The 17,819-nt window shown below is 46.5% G+C and overlaps 2 protein-coding genes and 1 long non-coding RNA gene across 4 annotated transcripts; 2 read left to right on the forward strand and 1 right to left on the reverse strand.

Moving 5' to 3' along the window:
- Window positions 1-1,336: 1,336 nt before the first annotated feature.
- Window positions 1,337-5,927, forward strand: LOC131664763 (uncharacterized). Of its 2 annotated transcripts, XR_009301967.1 has the most exons (4): window positions 1,337-1,983; window positions 2,612-2,735; window positions 2,812-3,095; window positions 4,226-5,927. It is a non-coding gene; the product is annotated as an uncharacterized LOC131664763 (long non-coding RNA). The 2 variants fall into 2 exon arrangements; XR_009301966.1 differs by having other exon boundaries at window positions 2,612-3,095.
- Window positions 5,928-8,949: 3,022 nt separating this feature from the next.
- Window positions 8,950-10,210, forward strand: LOC131664745 (protein LLP homolog). Its single transcript, XM_058936073.1, has 3 exons — window positions 8,950-9,073; window positions 9,275-9,435; window positions 9,740-10,210. The coding sequence occupies exons 2-3, from the start codon at window positions 9,276-9,278 to the stop codon at window positions 9,997-9,999; spliced, it is 420 nt and encodes a 139-aa protein (XP_058792056.1). The 5' UTR covers window positions 8,950-9,073; window position 9,275; the 3' UTR covers window positions 10,000-10,210.
- An 80-nt stretch (window positions 10,211-10,290) lies between these two features.
- On the reverse strand, window positions 10,291-17,333 carry LOC131664744 (uncharacterized). Its single transcript, XM_058936072.1, has 10 exons — window positions 16,769-17,333; window positions 16,409-16,689; window positions 12,501-12,578; window positions 12,316-12,404; window positions 12,155-12,250; window positions 11,282-11,407; window positions 11,105-11,200; window positions 10,790-10,872; window positions 10,550-10,657; window positions 10,291-10,471 (listed from the first exon to the last, which is right to left on the reverse strand). Exons 1-10 carry the CDS (start codon window positions 16,898-16,900, stop codon window positions 10,307-10,309), a joined length of 1,254 nt encoding a protein of 417 aa, XP_058792055.1. The 5' UTR covers window positions 16,901-17,333; the 3' UTR covers window positions 10,291-10,306.
- Between the last annotated feature and the right edge of the window lie 486 nt (window positions 17,334-17,819).

A 17,819-nucleotide genomic window follows, 5' to 3' on the forward strand; every position in this document is an offset into this window, starting at 1 on the left:
CTCGGCGTTACGTGCACGCGCAGCGCGAACAAAGAGGACAGAAATGAGATGTTTCGTCAATGCAGCCGGCAGCCGGCAGCCGGCAGCCCGCCACTTAAGAGTGCTAAGCCACGTGCTCGTTGCGAAAGTTCGGGGCCAGGCATCCGCGAGCTGCGCATGTGAAATCGTGCAGAGAAGGCATGGAGAAGGAACGAGAAGCGAGCTTACCTGGTGGCACAGGCGCTCGCCGACTGTTTGGAGGCCATTGCTCCTGTCGGTGCTGCCGTCGGTGCGCTGGGCGCAGCCAGCCGGCTTCGATCGATTCCGGCGTGTCGCGCGCGCTCTCGCTCTCGCTCACTCGTCCTCGCGAGAGCCGACAGCCTCGCTCCGGTTGCGCTCCAGCAGCCTATTCCTGCACCGAGCCCTGGAGCCACGTGCCGCGCCTCGGCTGCGCTGGCGGCATCCTGGGCGCAGGCTGCACGCGACGCGCTCGTTAATGCCTTCGGTCACGATCGGACCTCGCTTGCCCTCGGGCCTGCACTTTTATAGATTCGTTAACGCGCCCTCGTTCGATCTTCGCTCTGCAATTTATCCACGCCGCAGCGTTCGAGTGCGGCTTGGATCATCCGGCGCCTCTCCCCGCGCACTTTGCGAAGCTCCGAAAATCAATAAAGCGCACTAGTGCACAAAAGAAGCTCCCCTCTACTGCGGCCAGACCAGTCTCGCAGAGCTTGCGCTTGGCTGGCTGCTGCTGCTGCTGCTGCTGCTGCTGCTGCTGCTGCCGAGGTTGCAGCGTGGAACGCGCGACGTGGAGCAGCACCAGTGCCAGCGATTCATGATCCTCGCTCTCCTCTCCCTCTTGCCGCGCTCTGTAGCGTAATGGCGGATAGTGGCTCTGCCCGGTGGCTGCAGCGACGATGCTCCGCTTTGCAGTAACTAGCTGCCCTCTTTAATTCTTTCATTCGTCCAGCAGATGGGTGGACGTCTTAACTTGTCTGGCTCGTGGTTTTTGCCGCGACGATGACTCTTTGATTGTCCGTGTTGTCACTTTATTCGAAGCTTCTCCGCCGATTGGCCCGCGGACTCTTTTTTGCTGCAGCTCATTCCGATACTTTGTTCAGTGCATTAACTTTGGCTCTCTTACTTTTTCTTTGGTGTTCCACTTACGCTTGGCTGCTCTCTGATCTGGAGGAGAAACAGAACAAGACCTGACTATTATTCGAGACTATCGATCGTTGGCCAAAGCTGGGCCGCGGAGCGTGGGCATATACCGCTAATGAGCGATGGTCAACGCGTCGGAGGGCTCGCGAGGCGCAGCTTCGACGAAGGCCGCGGGCGCGCTGCTCTCACCTGCTCGCTGCCACTTGGTGCACTCATCGATTTTTCACGTGGCGCTCCGAATCGAAGCGAGTGCGTCGATAATGTTGCGCCAGTCAACCACTTCGTTGTCACGTTTGTCTGCCCGTTATCTCACGGCGCCTAGCAAGGCAAAACAAACAAGCGCATCGCGCTGGCTCGCAAAATCTCGACGATAGCGAGCCGCAAATTGAAAGGAGACTGAAAAGACGAGCCGCGGATATCGCGGCGATGCACTGTCGGACAAGTGTCGCGGAGGTTTATCGCTGGAAGCACTGCGCGCACCGCGCGAGCGAAAAACAGCGAAAGAACGTGTCAGAGAGCGAGGGGACAGGAGAGCGTACGCGCGAGCTTACAAGCTCGCGAGATAACCTCGCCGTCGAGCTGTGGTCGTGAGTGCGAGCGGACGGGGACGGGAGTGCGCGAGCGCGGACGGCCCGAGATGCGCCGTCAGCGGGATGGAAGTGCACACACCTTGCTGTCGATGCCAGAGCGCAGTAACGGCGATCGGCTGGCGCAACCTCGCAGGCTCTAACGAAGATAAGACTGGCACAATGATCCAAGTGGCAACTGGCCGACGCTCGCGACGCCCAGAGCTGGAGTAAGTGAGCCGGGCGGAGCAGCGCGCGCATGTACGCTGCGCCGAGGGTGAGTGAGCGAGAGAGAGAGAGAGAGAGAGAGAGAGAGAGAGAGAGAGAGAGAGAGAGAGCACGCGCGCGACGCCAGCAGGCCGGCAGGCGGTCGAGGAGCGCCCCTCCCCCGCCCTGGCTCGCCGTTAGACCTCCCCTGATTCTCTGCTTTCCACCCGCGCATACGAAACGCGCCTAGAGTGCGTACTGTAGGTGCTGCTAGTACCGAGGGTGTTTGCCGTTCGCGCGCCTACTATTTTTAACTCTCGCCACGGATAATTAAGACTCGCGGCCGTTGACATCTGCACTCGAATCGCAGTGGGATGTATCTCGATCGCGCTGCCTCTTCGAAAGTCGGCTCCGGCCAGCGCGACAACGGCTGCCGTTATGGTCGTTACGTATGCCCAGCTCTATCGTCGCACGATTCTCATTGTTTCAGTCGTCATTCGATACCGAGCCGAATAAATACGACGCTCGGCACCATTTCTACCTGCGCGTTGCTTCGCGTCCTTACGCGCATCTATATCCACCGCTTCGTGCGTTCATCGTGGAAAAACAGCCAACGATACGATATCGCGTGGCGCGTTTGCCTGATTTACCTGATTTCCTGCCTCCAGATCGTTCCTTCTCTTCTTTTCTTGTTTCAGTCTAATCTCATTGACGGTCGTACATTAAGTAAGAGCAAAAACACTGACGCACATTACCACATACGTGTACGTAGACACGGCACTTCTCCCGGCAGATTTACGAGCTTGTCGGAAAATCTTTTATGTAAGCAAACTACTCTAGGAGCAACGCAATTGAGTAGCGAGCGAGTGATTTCAAATACTCAAATGCTTTGCCAAAGTTTTGTAGAAAGTCCAAGAGAAACGAAGCTCTCACAGCTGTTATCTAGAGCGCAAGCAATCGAACTGACTGCGAGTGGCGGAGCGTAAACGTGGCCAGTAAGCGCTGCAGATTTTCCGCGCGGCGTGGTGCGGAGGCGGCGGCGTGGCAGCGCGGCGGCGGCGTGGCGGCGGCGTGGCGGCGGCGGCGGCGGCGACAGCAACGACGACGACGACGACGATGACGACGACGACGACAAGCCGTGTGGCGCGGCGCTGTATGGAAATATATGGAGACTTGCCTGCTGTACGTACTGGCATAGAAATGTGCTTTGAACCGCGCTAAAACAAACGAAAACAAAGAAAGCACGTACGAATCCCGAGTCGCTCGAGTTTATCAATGACAGTCGAGTCGAAAGCTTGGCTACACGAGCGGTCGTCCCATGCGGAATAAAAATTTGCGGCTCTCCGACATCCTTATCTCGGAATTTTTCAGAAATGCCGTCGATGCAATAACCGTTGTTCTTTCATCGAACAGTTTACAAACAGGCATTGGCTTACATAGCGGCAATATTCGCTTATCGTTGTGGGCTTGTCATAAAGCGTAATCAGCGCATAAATCACGAAAAACTTGTAGCTCGCTATGTTCTCTCGGTTCGCCTCGATACTTCGGCAAGATACGTCCGCTGATGGTAAATCAGCGTCGGAGACGGCTTCTAAGTAGGCGTAATGACGGTAGACCAATTGCCCGGACGAAATCGCGCTCGTGTCTTCCAGCAAGGAGAGCCCAGCCGGACTGATCGCGGAAAACGGACGATCGGCCGTCGCGCCGTGCGCGTGCTCTAACAATGCGTTCGGCCTGCTCGAACGAAAACTGTGAACGAGTGCTCCATAGCCCTGCTGAGGCGCGTGCTGGCACCAACTATGAGAAATTTCAGAGAATGATTCAACGCGAGTCCGAGCAGCCGAATAGAAAGGGGGCATATGTGGAGCGTACGAGATTAATTGCTGCTGGCAGAAAAGGAAAACTCGACTAAGCTGCGTAAAGTTATGATGGCGCGCGCCGCACTTTTCTTCCTCGAAAGGTTCCCAGCGGCCGAAAAGGCCTGGGACGCCCCTCGGTCTTCCGCTCTTTCTCTCTCTTTCTCTCTCGCCACATTCACTACGCGGCAATACCGTTGCACAAGCGCTCATATAACGATGTTAAATGCAGCCGATATGCGTGAAAAGCCGCACGTGAGCATGCCGAGTCTCCAATTTTTTTTCACTTTCCTTTTCAATCGCTCAATGGCTCCAACGAGTTTTTGCGCATTATCTTGCTGACGAAGCGCGAAGCGAAGCCTGCAATTATGTAATTCAAAGTCTAGGCCGATAAAAGCACGAGATACTCTCTGGAAAGCTTACTGCAGTGTTAATTGCAAAATAAATTCTTGACAGTTTACAGATGAGCCAGCTGCTCTTGGAATGATCTTCTGGAACTCTATGTCCGAGCACTTGTCGGGTGACCGTAGCTAAAGAAGAAACAAAGTATCCTCGAGAAGGTTCACGCTGATTGCAGAGTCAGCATCATCATCATCATCATCATCATCATCATCATCATCATCATCATCATCATCATCACGCCCGAGGAATTCCGTGCGCGAGCGTATACATTGAAGATCGGGCGTACACGAAAGTGTGGGCGTCCTCAAACCATGCACCGAAGGCGTATGCGTTTGACTGTGGGCAAGACTCCAGACGTTCCTCCTGTAGGTCAGCGCGGCCGCTTCGATTTATTATCCACGTACTCGCTTTCTTTGCATCACGGCCCGCTCACACCCACAATATTCATATCGATCCAATTTTTTATTTTTCATTTCTCAGCCACAGCTCCTCCCTACCCACTACTCTTGCCCTTATAATCTCTGTACTCGATCGCTACTCCTACTAAACTTTTATCGTCTCTGCGACTTCATTCAGAAAATTTATGCACGCAATTACATTCTTACTTAAACAAAGAGAACAGTTAAAATGATGAAATGTGTTACAACTTTCGTTCCGCGCATTGACTATAGTCGAAGCGATCGAGAAACACTCCCTGTGAAAGTAATCTTCATCCGCATAAATGCTGCGCAAAACTACCGATGTGATTACTACGCACGAGATTCATAAAGCGAAAAAACCCTGACCTTTACAACTCAAAACTCAAATGAATTTCGTCCAAATTTCATCGTGGGAATTGTTTACTTGTGCAGTTCGTGCCTCGCAACAAAGCCTCCTGATAACCTTCGTCATTCTCAATGCTATGGTTTGCGTCAAAACAAAAAAACTCCAAAACCAATTAACTTTGATTATTTCGATATATGCTACTGATTACCTAACAATATTAAACGATCATTTTCATCGTGTTCTTAAAGCACTTATTTCATTTTTCAAATCCGTTGCAGTGAATAATTTGAATTGATATGTGAAAAGTATTATTGAAAATTGTTATTGAAAGATTAGAGAAGTGGGAATGTATGAGAGCATTGAAAATTTTAGGGGCAATCCCGCAAGTGACCTTAATGGATCTCAATACAGGCCGCATTAGCATTCATTACCACTACTTGTCTCTCATAAGTAAGGAACTTTTCCATAGTGGCATATCATTTAGTGGAACTGCTTTCGATCCTTGAGCGCGATAATTGTCTGAGATTCTAGTTGGTTATCTGGCCAACCAACAATCTTCAGGATATGCTTCGCTGTATGAATTGAGTAGACCAGCTGAAGCCTTCTTATGGCAAGAAAGAACATTTACAAGCAATATATCACATTTGCAATGTCCTTTTTGATCCAGTAGTAGAAAAGCAGGGACTGAATCCCTTGATCGATTCACCCATTAGTCCACCCATCGAAACAAATAATAAGCTAGCTAGGTTGCTCAAGATCTCTGCCTTTGATCATTGGTATTGTCAGTGAGGAAAGATTTTTTCCCGTGGCTGATAACCACGTTTGTCAAATGTATAATATATAAAGCGATATTTTTCTTGCTAATTCATTGTAAAGTTAATTAGTGTTGAAAACGTAAATGTAGGAGCAAACAGCGCGCAATGCGGGATTTTCTTTGATTCATGCTATACGAATTTTCATTAGAAATACAGTTTACACTGTCTTATGTAACATTTAATAAATAAAGTGCAATTCATATTTCAAATTCACATACTTGATTTCCTTTCGATCCTACCCTTTACAATTATAATTGGCGCTTAAAAAGAACATACTTAAAGAAGTATAACCGATCTATCGTCCTTCATGCGTTGGACTATTACTATACACAATCCCAAAATGCTGTCGCGCTGATGTCGCCTAAAACTAATAGGGATTACTATTTCTCTATTGAAACTATTGACAAAAAGAGTTGATTGACTTTAATTCAGCTCCGGCGAGATAAATTCTTCGTAATAGATGCAACGAAAGCCGATAACTTTCAAGCTAAATTTTATAAAAATTCTGTTTGGAGGAGGTGCTAGCGTTCATTACCACGAGTAGAGGCCTATTTCAAAACCGTACGCCGTTCTCTCTCCCTCTCTCTCAGTAGTGGAGCAACTTTAAGATCGCGGCTAATCAAAACGGAAATGCTGGCGTGAAAGCACAATAATAGCTAGGTGCGTTAATTGTCTGCGGTGAACTGACAATATTTCTGAAATCATAAAATATCTCAGATGTAAAAAAATACTTGATGGTACAACGCAAATCATTCTTCATTGTGATATCTACAAGATAAGCGAGATAACTTATATTTTTGACGCGGTCGTTGAAAAAGTTGGAGATGTGCCATTTAGTTCGAGTGATTTTTGTCACTATTAGAGTAAAGCTTGCAAAAGGATTAGGATTGTACAAATATTATAAGCGAATAAGGAATTTATAAACTCACAGATTATTCAGTGATAGCCTTCTTTTTGCGAAACTATTTCTTTGGTTTCGTTGTAAACTTCATTGTTAACGATACACTCCCTGGAAGTTGAAAGAAATTGCCGATTACCATTCAGATTACAATTATGTTTCAGAGGAGCACGCCACATTCACGCGACAAATTAAAACTAATTATTTAAAAATGAAGTAATAAGTTGAAATACCGCGAAAGAAATCGTCAATTGAATAGGAGACAGATTATGCGTCATCCAGCGGTGGGAATTAGGCCACAAGAGCCCGCTGTTAGTTTGGCGCAACAGCTACGGAGCTCACACTAGCTTTAGTAAACAATCCCGTGACTAATTATAAAATTTATAAACAATTTTTCGATCCAATCAATTATTTCATTTATGGCGAGCCGGTGTTGCCTATGCCAATGGTATCTCTATTCATTTTTTAAAAATCAACTCATCTAGCCATCGCGTTGAGTATCTAGCCATGCATATTATTGTATAATAAATCGTTACGAAGTAATCGATCGGAAAAAACAACATAACATAATTTTTTGTAGATTACCTACGCTAAATCTAAGACCATTAAATATTAAAATGGCTACTCATCACAATACTGGACAAAAGAATTTCTGGTCGATCATACGTTTTGTAATAAAGTACTTAGTTTATCATCTGAAATATCACCGTGAATAGCAAACAACCGCGATAAAAATCGATGATGTTCGCATCTTATGCACCATTTAAACTAACTTCCTCCATTTTCATGGATTCACAATTAATGTCTTCTCTCCAAGTATAGCGCGTGATGCTTCCGCTAATAAGCCAGGTGGAACGACTAATGCCACCAGCACAAGGTAATATTGTACGGCCAGTAAACGCACACGAGTCACGTGTTCTTGTCATATCTTTACGTCCAGAACTATAAAGATCCTGAGACTTTTTCTAATTTTAGCCAGAATACTTTTAAATTTAATGATGGACTTTATTAAAACGCCATATATTTGAACAAAAATAAATATATAAACGCATAAATATCAATTCAAGTAAAACAGTACGTCAAATTGATATTCCCTTCTGCAAATCGAGTAAACAGTATCTATGTGAATGCGGGAAAGTCATACCTTAAACTATAAGTAGTCTGAAAATACGACTACTTCGACAGTTGAATTGATTGCGCCAGCTACATAAGAACTCTGCACTTTCTTCGACATGCTTGATTTATCGCTCATTGTCTACCCAATTATTTAAGTTTGCTTGGAGAACCGATAGTTAGTAAACTCGAGCGTCAGCTCTTAGCTATCACACTGATGATCGTTAAATAAATAAATGAACATTTTAAATCATTTTCTTTTTCTTTAAAATCTGTTATATCCACAGATATAACATGAGATATAACAGTTCCAAGTCACAAAAAATACAGTTTTCAATTGACTACAGATAAAGTATAACTGCTACTGAATATTATCGTTCCCGTTATTTTTTTTCTCTTTCCTCAAACTTCCCATGCACAATCGCTCGAAAGCTGTAATTTTGATGTCGCAAAAGAAGACGATAAATATAAAGTTAGAGCTAAAAGTATTTATTTTGTAAGCGGACGCAGCGAAAGAAATATTTCTATCGTTCCAAAAATGTAGAACACCAAAGAAGCACCGCGTACGTCCTCAATTTTTTAGCGAGGCGCGTGATGTTTTACTATGCTTCCAGGCGGGCACGGCGGCGGCAATCTGGTTATCAGTGAAAGTGCGCGGTCACCCGAGGTTGAAAATGTCAGAGCTGCTGTCTTGGTGTGGCTTTTCAGTTTCGAAGGCAGCGTATATATCACGTGAATACCAAATATATGTAAATCGATTTGTTTCACGCTTCATGGCAACAGATTAAATCACTTTTTGCTAATTTCAACTTAATTTTTTTATCTCTTTCTCAAGGATGAAGTAGAAATAATAAGCATCATACTAGTCGATAATTTCGTTACTTAAAATAATTTATTGGTAGGTAAAATGCATGTTTGTCTTATGTTTATAGTGTATATGTATAATTATTTATAGTAATAAGCGTTTGTATGAATGTTTTATTAATATTCACATAAATTATCACTTTATAAATAAAGTGGCTTTAAGATTTGGTAACTGCATACTGCAAAATAACTGAGTGAATGATTTTAAATTAATAATTATTACAAGCTAAATTTTACATTTTTATACCACGTACCGATAAAGTAGTAAGCTTCAGATAAAGTAAAGGAACATATTTAGCGCTATAATCGGCCCTAGTGTTACTTTCTAAAACTTCCAAAAATGTTTTTCATACACATTATACTGGCACGTGGTGCTGGGTTAGAGTGACTCGGTTTACTTATTAAATTAAGTTATTACGTTTACACGAACAGCATTTAACAATCGCAGTAAGTTGATTGTAATTAATTTATACTTAACAATAATTATATAGAAATTATAATACTCCAAGATAAATGCACGTATTATGCTTTGTAGAGGTTACGTTTACGTGACATTTGTGTAATAATGCAATCTAAAATTATTATAACAAGTTTAAAACAAGTTCATTGATATTATTTTAAAATTCACAAAATTTTTTCATATTTCAGAATGGCAAAATCATTGAGGAGTAAATGGAAAAGAAAGTGTAGAGCAATCAAAAGAGTTCGTTATGGCGAGAAAGAGTTGACCAGGTTGAAAAAAACACTGGGGATTGATGAAAATGCACCAATAGATACTGAGATGAAAGAAATCCAGGATATTGCCACTGGTACGACTTTGATATAACTAATTTACTTGCAAAATGGTCTATTCAATATCTAGTTTTGTAATCTATTTTTATTTTTAAAAATATTTTAATTTTATTAATAATTTTATTTATAAGAATTTTTAGCTAAGTTTTCAAAACTTTATAATAGAGTACAAAAATGTTAATTTCATTCATAAAATTCGTTTTTTCATCACAGCTTGAAGGCATACTTTAGTATCAATGATACACTTGGAAAATATTTGCAACTTTTAACCTTGTTCAATTAAAAGTGTGCAACAATGATGACAACTTATATATTTTTTAGTAACAAGTGCAGCAGCAATCAAAGAAAGCAAAAATGTTAAAGAAAATGAAACTGAAAATGTTGAGAATGAGAAGATGGATGATGGTACTGCCCGTATTTATAATAAAAAAACCATGCGAGATCAGTATGGAAACTATCCAGTTTGGATGAATCACAGAAAAATTGTAAAACACAAAAAAGGCAGAGCAAAAACTCAAAAAGCTACTACAAAGAAAGACAAAAGGTTAACAAGGAAAGACAAAAAAAAAATCAAAGACTAGGAGTTATTAGGATTACGTATAAGTAGAAATTTGTGTTATACAAACGCTATTTTTCATGTGAGTTGTTCTAAGTAAAAAATAACAACTCCACTAGTTATTTAAAAAAATGGTTTATCATAAATCACCACCTTATGGATGAAATTTGAAAATTATTACTTTTTATAATAAAGTACAAAAAATAAATGCACATTGGTATTAAAACACTCATTCCAAAAATAGTTTCCAGTTCTTTTTCTTTCATTCAAAATGCATTTGATTCTTCTTTAAAAAATACGATGGAGTTTTGTTTATATCACTTTGCAATACCCTAGTAAGGACTACCGTTATTTAAAAATATGTTAGATCTACATCTTAACCTTATTCTGTTTTCAAGATCAATAACTTTATTCGCCAAATGTTGAATTCTTCTTGTCTCAAATTCGTACAATTTGACTTGATTTTGTAACTCGTAAACGTCTTGCTGCATGATTTGCTACAAAAAAACGATTTTTGTAAGGTTATATGAAAGTAAATTGATATTTAAAGCTAAAAAGTTCTTTAAAATTATTACCATGTTTCGCAGACTATTTCTTATTTCATTAATACTATCTATAGCTGACGATATTTTCGTTGCAATCTCATTAGTTTCGATTTCTCTCTTCCAGCCTTTTGCTATTTGCTATAAAATATAATAAATCAATTTAATTCACAATTATATCATTGTGTAAGTATGTCTTGTTAAAATAATCTAATAAATCAAAAGTAAAGTTATTATTGGCGACGAGAAATAAACTTAATTTAAAAAACGTACCTTTTCTAACTTTATAAGTCTTTGAAGTAGTTCTTCTTGACTATTTACGCGCTCGACATTGTTAACATCATTTTGTTCTGGATCTGATAAAATATAAGTATAATGATTTATAATTTCTCATTTGTTTCTGAATTGATGTTTGCAAAAACGAAATATTTAGAGAAATGCCAAAAATCATTCTAAGTGTTATAATAGTATACATTATACATAATATGTATTGTTGACACTAGAATAAAGGGGTTTCATATAATTTAAAAAATGACCAGTTTAAACTGCTGCATTTCCACAAATTTAATTGTGCATTACATTACTAACCATGCAGTATGGGTCGTCTTGTACTCGACGTAGGTGTCGTGGCCTCTTCAATGTCATCTATCAAGTCTCTGGCTTCAAATGCTGTGCCATCGCTGCCTAAAAAAGAAAATGGAAAATTTAGAAATGTTTAATTCTGTATGGATTCCTCTTAAATACATGCAAATGTTGTGAAATGACCATTTTTCCGACATGACTGTCGATCGGATTGAAGTACGTATCCATTTCTACAATAGCACTCGTACGAACCAGGTACATTTCTGCAGATTTGGTCACATGGCTTCTCGGTTACGCATTCGTCCTCGTCTGCCAAAGAATTTTACTTTTAGTGTAAACATTTTCATATCATTTACGTAAATATCATCTTAGGCTAACGCAAAGAAATGAAAGATTCTTAATGTTTCATGCTGCTAGCTGCTCCATTTAAATAATACATCATGAGTACAACCGTTTTTAAATCGCTGTCAAGAAGTCCCTTCGCAATTGATAGATTTCTAATGATATATTTGCCAATTGAAGATGACATGCATCAGCTACAGCCTGTCGTTACAGTTTTTTATAGTTAAGCTACTGATGCTCAAGTTTGAGAACAATAATCGAGTCTATTGAATGGCAAGTCTGTACATACGCACGAGATATGATGCGCAGCAATGAGGCATATTGCACGCTTAACGATTTAGGGCGGGAAAGGGCTGATGTGGGTGAGCATAATGATCAGAAGATATATGCCTCGGACATTTTGCTAGCATCAATAAAATTAATAAATTCATTGATAATCCCATTGACAATTATACATTGCAGAGCAACACGCTTCGAGCTGGACTCTATTATTCCAGAATTTCCTCGCGGGATTCTCTAGCGCAGCAAGAAATTGTATACTTATTAGATGTACTCGAAAACCGAAGAGCGACGCTACGATTAGAGAAGTACTCAGCGAGGTGATGTGCATTGTGGGTCGGAAGGTAGCTACAGTTGTATGGTAAGCGCGTCGAACAGGAAGAGGCTTGCCCTTTGCCTGCCAGTGCGCGATCAATGTCGACCATTCTACCTCACCTGTTTGGCAATAGTTGCCGGTGAAACCCTTGGGACAGGTGCATCTACCGGGCGACGAGCAAACTCCTCCGTTCTGGCAAGGCAATGGACACACGGCTGAAAGCACGACGAGACGAATGGCTCTTGCATCTATTTATAATTAACTGGCAAATATGGCTTACGTTTGTTGCAGCCGGAGCTCCACCTGGTTACCTGCGTCCAGCCGGGGCAACAGTAAAACTTACTGGCCTGCGCGTCCGTGTACACGAGCCTGTGCGTTAAAATCAATTATTACGTCGATATTACGTCGGACGACGCTTGCAACGGTGTCCGTGCAGAGAAAAGTACATGCATAACGATGTTTCACCTTGCTTGGCGATCCTCTTGGTGGTGCGCCAGCGCCCGGGAAGTCGTATCCGTGATGACACTCGAGCACAACCGTCTCCTGCAACGCAAAGCCTCGTCAATTGTTTAGTTGCTCGTAGAATTTAACCGACGACAGGTTTGAAGCGCGGAAGAGCCTACTTTTATATGGTAACGACTAAGTTATGGTATACTTTTATATGGTAACGACGATGCACATCAGGCAGAATTCGGGCGAAATGAGATTGCGACACGCGTGAATCTGTATTGCGTCCGTAGTCGACAGATTTTACAAAACAAGATGATAGGCTTAATCTAGCTCAGCCCAATGGCCGCCTCGCGCAGCCTGCGACTAAATTAACAACGACCGGAGCATCTGATCGAATTACTCGGCTGGCTTTCGCTTGTCTTTCGATAGGTTTCCATTTGGCTGACGGCTCGTGGCTTTGACTCAGCCGCGCGAAACAGACACGAGCAGCTCACTGGCCACTGGCACATGCTCGCTCGGCCTTTGCCCGCCTCGCTGCTCTCCTCGTTGCTCTCCTCGATCCGGTGCCGACGGATTCGAACTGGCTTTTTTTATCGCACTTGCATCGAAGAAGCGCGCGAACGAAGCCAATCTAACGATGACATGTTTTACCGCTTAAAACTGAGAGCTGCCTCGATCGATTATTCGCGATCGGCGCACCGTTCAGCTAGTAACCTAGACTTACTTGCGCACATGCGTCAACAACAATATAAAAATGCACTTTGGGGACTTTTAGCAAGCTCGAGCTTTACTAATGGTAGGCTCTGCGAGCAAGAAATGGAGCGAACAATTGCTCTAATTTATTCTATCTCGCTGGATCTCGTCAGGTTTTATTCCTTGGCGGCAGTTCGTTCTGCGGAGGCCAATCCAAGCGTTGCTCAGAACTGTTCGCGTGAAAAATTGATTAATCGCGAAGGCGGAATGTTCTTTGCGTCATTGCGAAAAATCTGAATCTCTTGCAGGTTTGTTAACGAGATTGAAAGTCGGTATATGAAATTGAACAGAAACGAAAGCTGCGAATGCTCGGCTGATGGGGACAGGTTGTTCCGTGATTTCGTGGACTGACGGATCGCGCGATGCGATGTGGCCCGCAGATAGCGAATGTGCCTGAGATGCTGTAAACCTTTACACTGCTCTGTCGGCAGATATTTATCGGTGCTATTATTCCCCGTAAAAATATCTTGCACAATGTATGCTATGTACACTCGAGCAATTCTCGCTCGTAGCATCGATTTACGCTCGAACGTAGGATGGAGCTTTGATTTCAGACATACTCAAACGTGGCGAGAGTCGTCCTTGTAATTAGATGCCTCAAATATGTATTTGCAACGCGAGTTTCGTTCTTTCGATATTAATAATAATAATAATAATAATAATAATAATAATAATAATAATAATAATAATAAAGAATGAATGACGCTACAGCAGCTTTAAACAGGTATTTCAATTTGGCCTTGTTGATGCTGCAGCAGACGGCAATCTTGAAAATTTGTCATGCTTTTAGAGCGCAATTTATATATAGCAAGCTCGTGGCTTGAATCGTCAGCGGAACATTAAAAGCGACGTAGCGGCGCATTGTTTGGCGGAGCAGTGCGCGGCAGCATTAAGTAAAAGGCGCGCCGTGTCGCTTGAAAGAGACGCCGAGAGAAAGAAATAGAGAGATGTAAGCAAGCTGCGGGCAGCGAGCGAAGAACGAGAAAAGAGAGGTCTTACAGGCGTTTCTCGCGTATATATGCGTATAACGTATAACGTCCACGTTTGTATCCACGCGCGGAGTCACTCGCGGCGCTCGAGCTTGCGTGCTTCTATTCTTGCGGGCCAAATGGCCATTGATCGACTCGTAGGCTTTGTCTCGGTCAGCTGATTCGAGGCGAAGGAAGGAAGAAGGGAAAGGCGCCGAAGCAGGATGTCGCGGTAGTCGACGAAGGTGAGCGAAGGTGAGCGACATTCTGCAACCTGCGTCGAGAACTTTCCTCGGATTTGGCGAACAACAGGAATGCGCAAGTGGCAGGCAATCGACCGATCAATTGTAGAGGCAACTTATCGAGCCGCGGAGGCCGCTCATTACTTTCCATTTAACCGTATATTCGCGCTGCCTATACTTGCCGCAAGTATTCGATCACGATAACGAGACGATATGAAAATGCCACTCAAGTTTCCAAGAGAGGAGAGGTCGAGAGGCGAGCTAGCGAGATAGCGAGAAGGCCAATCAAACGGAGCCCAGGCTTACGCGTAGGCCTAGCCCTGGCCTTTCTTGGCTCGCTCGTTCGCACGGGATTTCCGCTTTGCCGCCGGTTTCTAGCGCATCCACTCGGTGAATGGGCATACAAGGGCGCGCAAGGGCGCGCAAGGCCACCGAGGCACGAGGTCGTTTGCTCCGTGAGAGCGCGGAGTGCACGTGCCAAGCTCGTTCTGGCGTTTCACGTTTAACGTAGATGGTTTGCCTGGGGCAAGCGATGCGCAGCCCTGTCGGATTGTCCCAATCCATTATATGGCCCGGCGTCTCCCGGCAGTCAACTGCCGCTCCTATCGCAACCCTGAGCCGCGCGACGAAGCCGAGCCATGGAGTCGGCGCCATCGGAAAAATTGGACTGCGCGCGGTTTGCGAAACGCTCTCCTATCCTATTCGGTCGTAACAACTGCACCGCAGTCCTTTCGTCGTGGTTGCGCCGAGCTACGCCGACCTCGCGCGCGTCGCTCGCCATTCGCTCCTTGTCCTACGGCAAGCATCCTTGCGCTCGGCAGTGACGCGATGGCGCGTGCAGCTGTGCAAGGGTTGAACGTCCCAAGTGCCCGACGACGAGATCGGGAGAATCCAAGCTATTTCAAGCAGTCTCCTCCGCTGTTTATAACTGGTGTCTCGGAAGTTTACGTACTTACTTACTTACGTTATTTCGGGTCTCGTGCTAAAATAAGAATAAGCTTCGCGCGCGTTTTCTCGTGGCGTGCATGCACTCGAGACGAGTAGCCGCTGGGGGCAAGTAAAGTCCCTCGAAAGCTCAAAACCATGGGATTTAGAAGTTGTCCGCGTGATTCGCCAGCCGACGTTCATCTAACGCGTACTGGTTTTCGTCGTACAACCGCAAATCGTTCGACGGTAAATTTAATCGTTGCCGACAAAACAGCCGATAAAGCTAGAGCTAGCTTTAAAAATAAGAAGGATAGGTCGCTCGCTCGTTGAAAGATAATCGGAATTTATAGGAAAAATTTATGGGCACGTAACTGCGGCAATAAGTCAACGAATTGCCACAGGCTTACGAAGCACGAGAGCCTCGCTCGAGAAGTATGTCTTTATAGGCAGCTGTGAGATAAGGTCTGTAATAACGCAAAGAGCGCGTGTCTCGCGGCTGCACTTGGGCTAATGCCGTTGCATCGAGCGACGCCTTCGAGAGCCAGCGCTTGCGCAAGGCCGCGCATGCCGCGCGTGCCGCGCGCATTTGCAGCCTCTGCTCGCGCGACAATCGGAGACGAGTCGCGGCGCGAGCTTGCGATGCTTGCGACCTAGCGAGAGTTGGTCTGTTAGTCAATGCTATTGCCGATCGATCGTGCACTCGCCGCGATAACGATCGCGCTTGCTTGCATCACGGCGTCCGACGCGTTCCCTCGCGCAGACTTGGACTGTCTTCCCACGGACTCGAATGACTCCGTCATTTCTCGTGTCATCCGGCTAAATCACATAAGTGCTGCATTCGCAAGCCACTCGCTGCCGCAGTCACGAGCTGTCCAAATGCGGCGAGAGACAGCGATCACCGGGATTCGGAAAGGTCGTTAGCGCTCTCGCCGCGTCGCTTCCCCGGGGCATGGACGAACCCACGCGCGCGTTCGTCCACTCGACGCCGGCCGGCATCGACGACGCGGCGGCGAGCAGAGTGTGAGAAACGTACCCAGACTGACGGAGGCCGTGACCAGTCGGTGGCGTGGCGGTAACGCTTGCAGCCGGATAAAAGAAGGCGTAGTTGTGCCTCTGCTTGTGCTCGGCGGCACTGCGAGCGGCGCTTTCCGAGGCGTTTGCCGCGAGCGCAAGTGCGTCCACCAGTCGGCGGCTGCCGGCAGTCGCGCTGGCCGGGCTGCCGTGCACGGCGTGGTGGCGCGAGTCGCGAGGCAGGCTGGACGAGTGCTCGTGGCGGACGTGCGGATGGCGCTGGACCGCTCCGTGCCGGCCGCTCTGCAAGCAAACGCGCCAACGATGCAGCCGGCCGTCCGACGCGCGTGCCGACGCGCGCGGCGGCGCCCGCTGCGATTACCCGGTGCTGCTGCTGCTGCTGCTGCTGCTGCTGCTGCCGCTGCTGCTGCCGCTGGTGAGCCGCCGCGCCGCCGAGCGAGGCCGACGGCAGGCCGAGCAGCAGCCACAGGAGGACACAGCGAAGCGGAGCCATCGCTCGGTCTGTGCGTCGTCGCTGCTCGCCCGCACCTGGTCACATGTTTCGCGCGCCGCGAGCGGCTCGCTCGCGGAGGAACGGCCGGAAGACGGCGCTGAGCGGCGGCCGGGGCGCGGACCGACCGGCAAGGTGAACGATCGAGGCAGCAGCGGCGCGTGCGTGCGCGCAGCCGTTGACCAGCGCGCGTTCACTGGGCAAGAGAGACGAGCAGCGGCCGAGCGGAGCAGATACACGAGTATCCGGCGCGCGAGCGCCTGCAGCCGCAGTCGCGAGGTGGAGAGAGAGAGAGAGCAGCGCGCCGCCGTCGCCGCCGCCGTCGCCGCCGCCGTGCGCTGCTTCCTCTGCTCCCTCTCCGCGCGCAGTCTGCCCTCCTGCTCCTCCTGCTCCTCCGGCAGTCCTTCTTCTCCACGAACGTCGCTCCGCTCCCAGCGACCGACTAGATCGGCGCGGCGGCTCCGGCTGCTGCGCTCCAGCTAATGACTCGTCGGAGAAGCTCGCGCGAAGAGTCTTCTTTGGCACCTAACGGCGCGTTCGGCGCTTTATCGACAGCCAGCCACCGGACGATGCGCTGCTGTAGCGACGATCAGCCGCTACTTCCCCAGCAGAACCAATGAGCACTGCTCGGCGTGCGCGAATTCGATTCCGTTGCCGCGGCCAACTCTGTGCGCTGCACCGCTCCACTGGTCCAGCGCGAGCTCCCCGACGCAAGCCCCCCGACGCAAGCCCCCCGACGCAAGCTACACGCCTCAATGTCTCGTCCTGTTGAGCTATCGCAAGCGGACCTCGCGGTTCACGATAGGACCAGTGCAATCAAGATCTTTCTATTACTGGCTCGACTATGGTTTTCGCGCCTGCCCTATGGCGCTGAGTAACAATCACGTGCACTTTGCAACAGCTTCGCTATTCTTGTTGGAAC

This window comes from Phymastichus coffea, unplaced genomic scaffold, assembly GCF_024137745.1.
Source record: "Phymastichus coffea isolate CEN01 unplaced genomic scaffold, Cenicafe_Pcof_1.1 PCOF00045, whole genome shotgun sequence".
Classification (NCBI taxonomy): Eukaryota; Metazoa; Arthropoda; class Insecta; order Hymenoptera; family Eulophidae; genus Phymastichus; species Phymastichus coffea.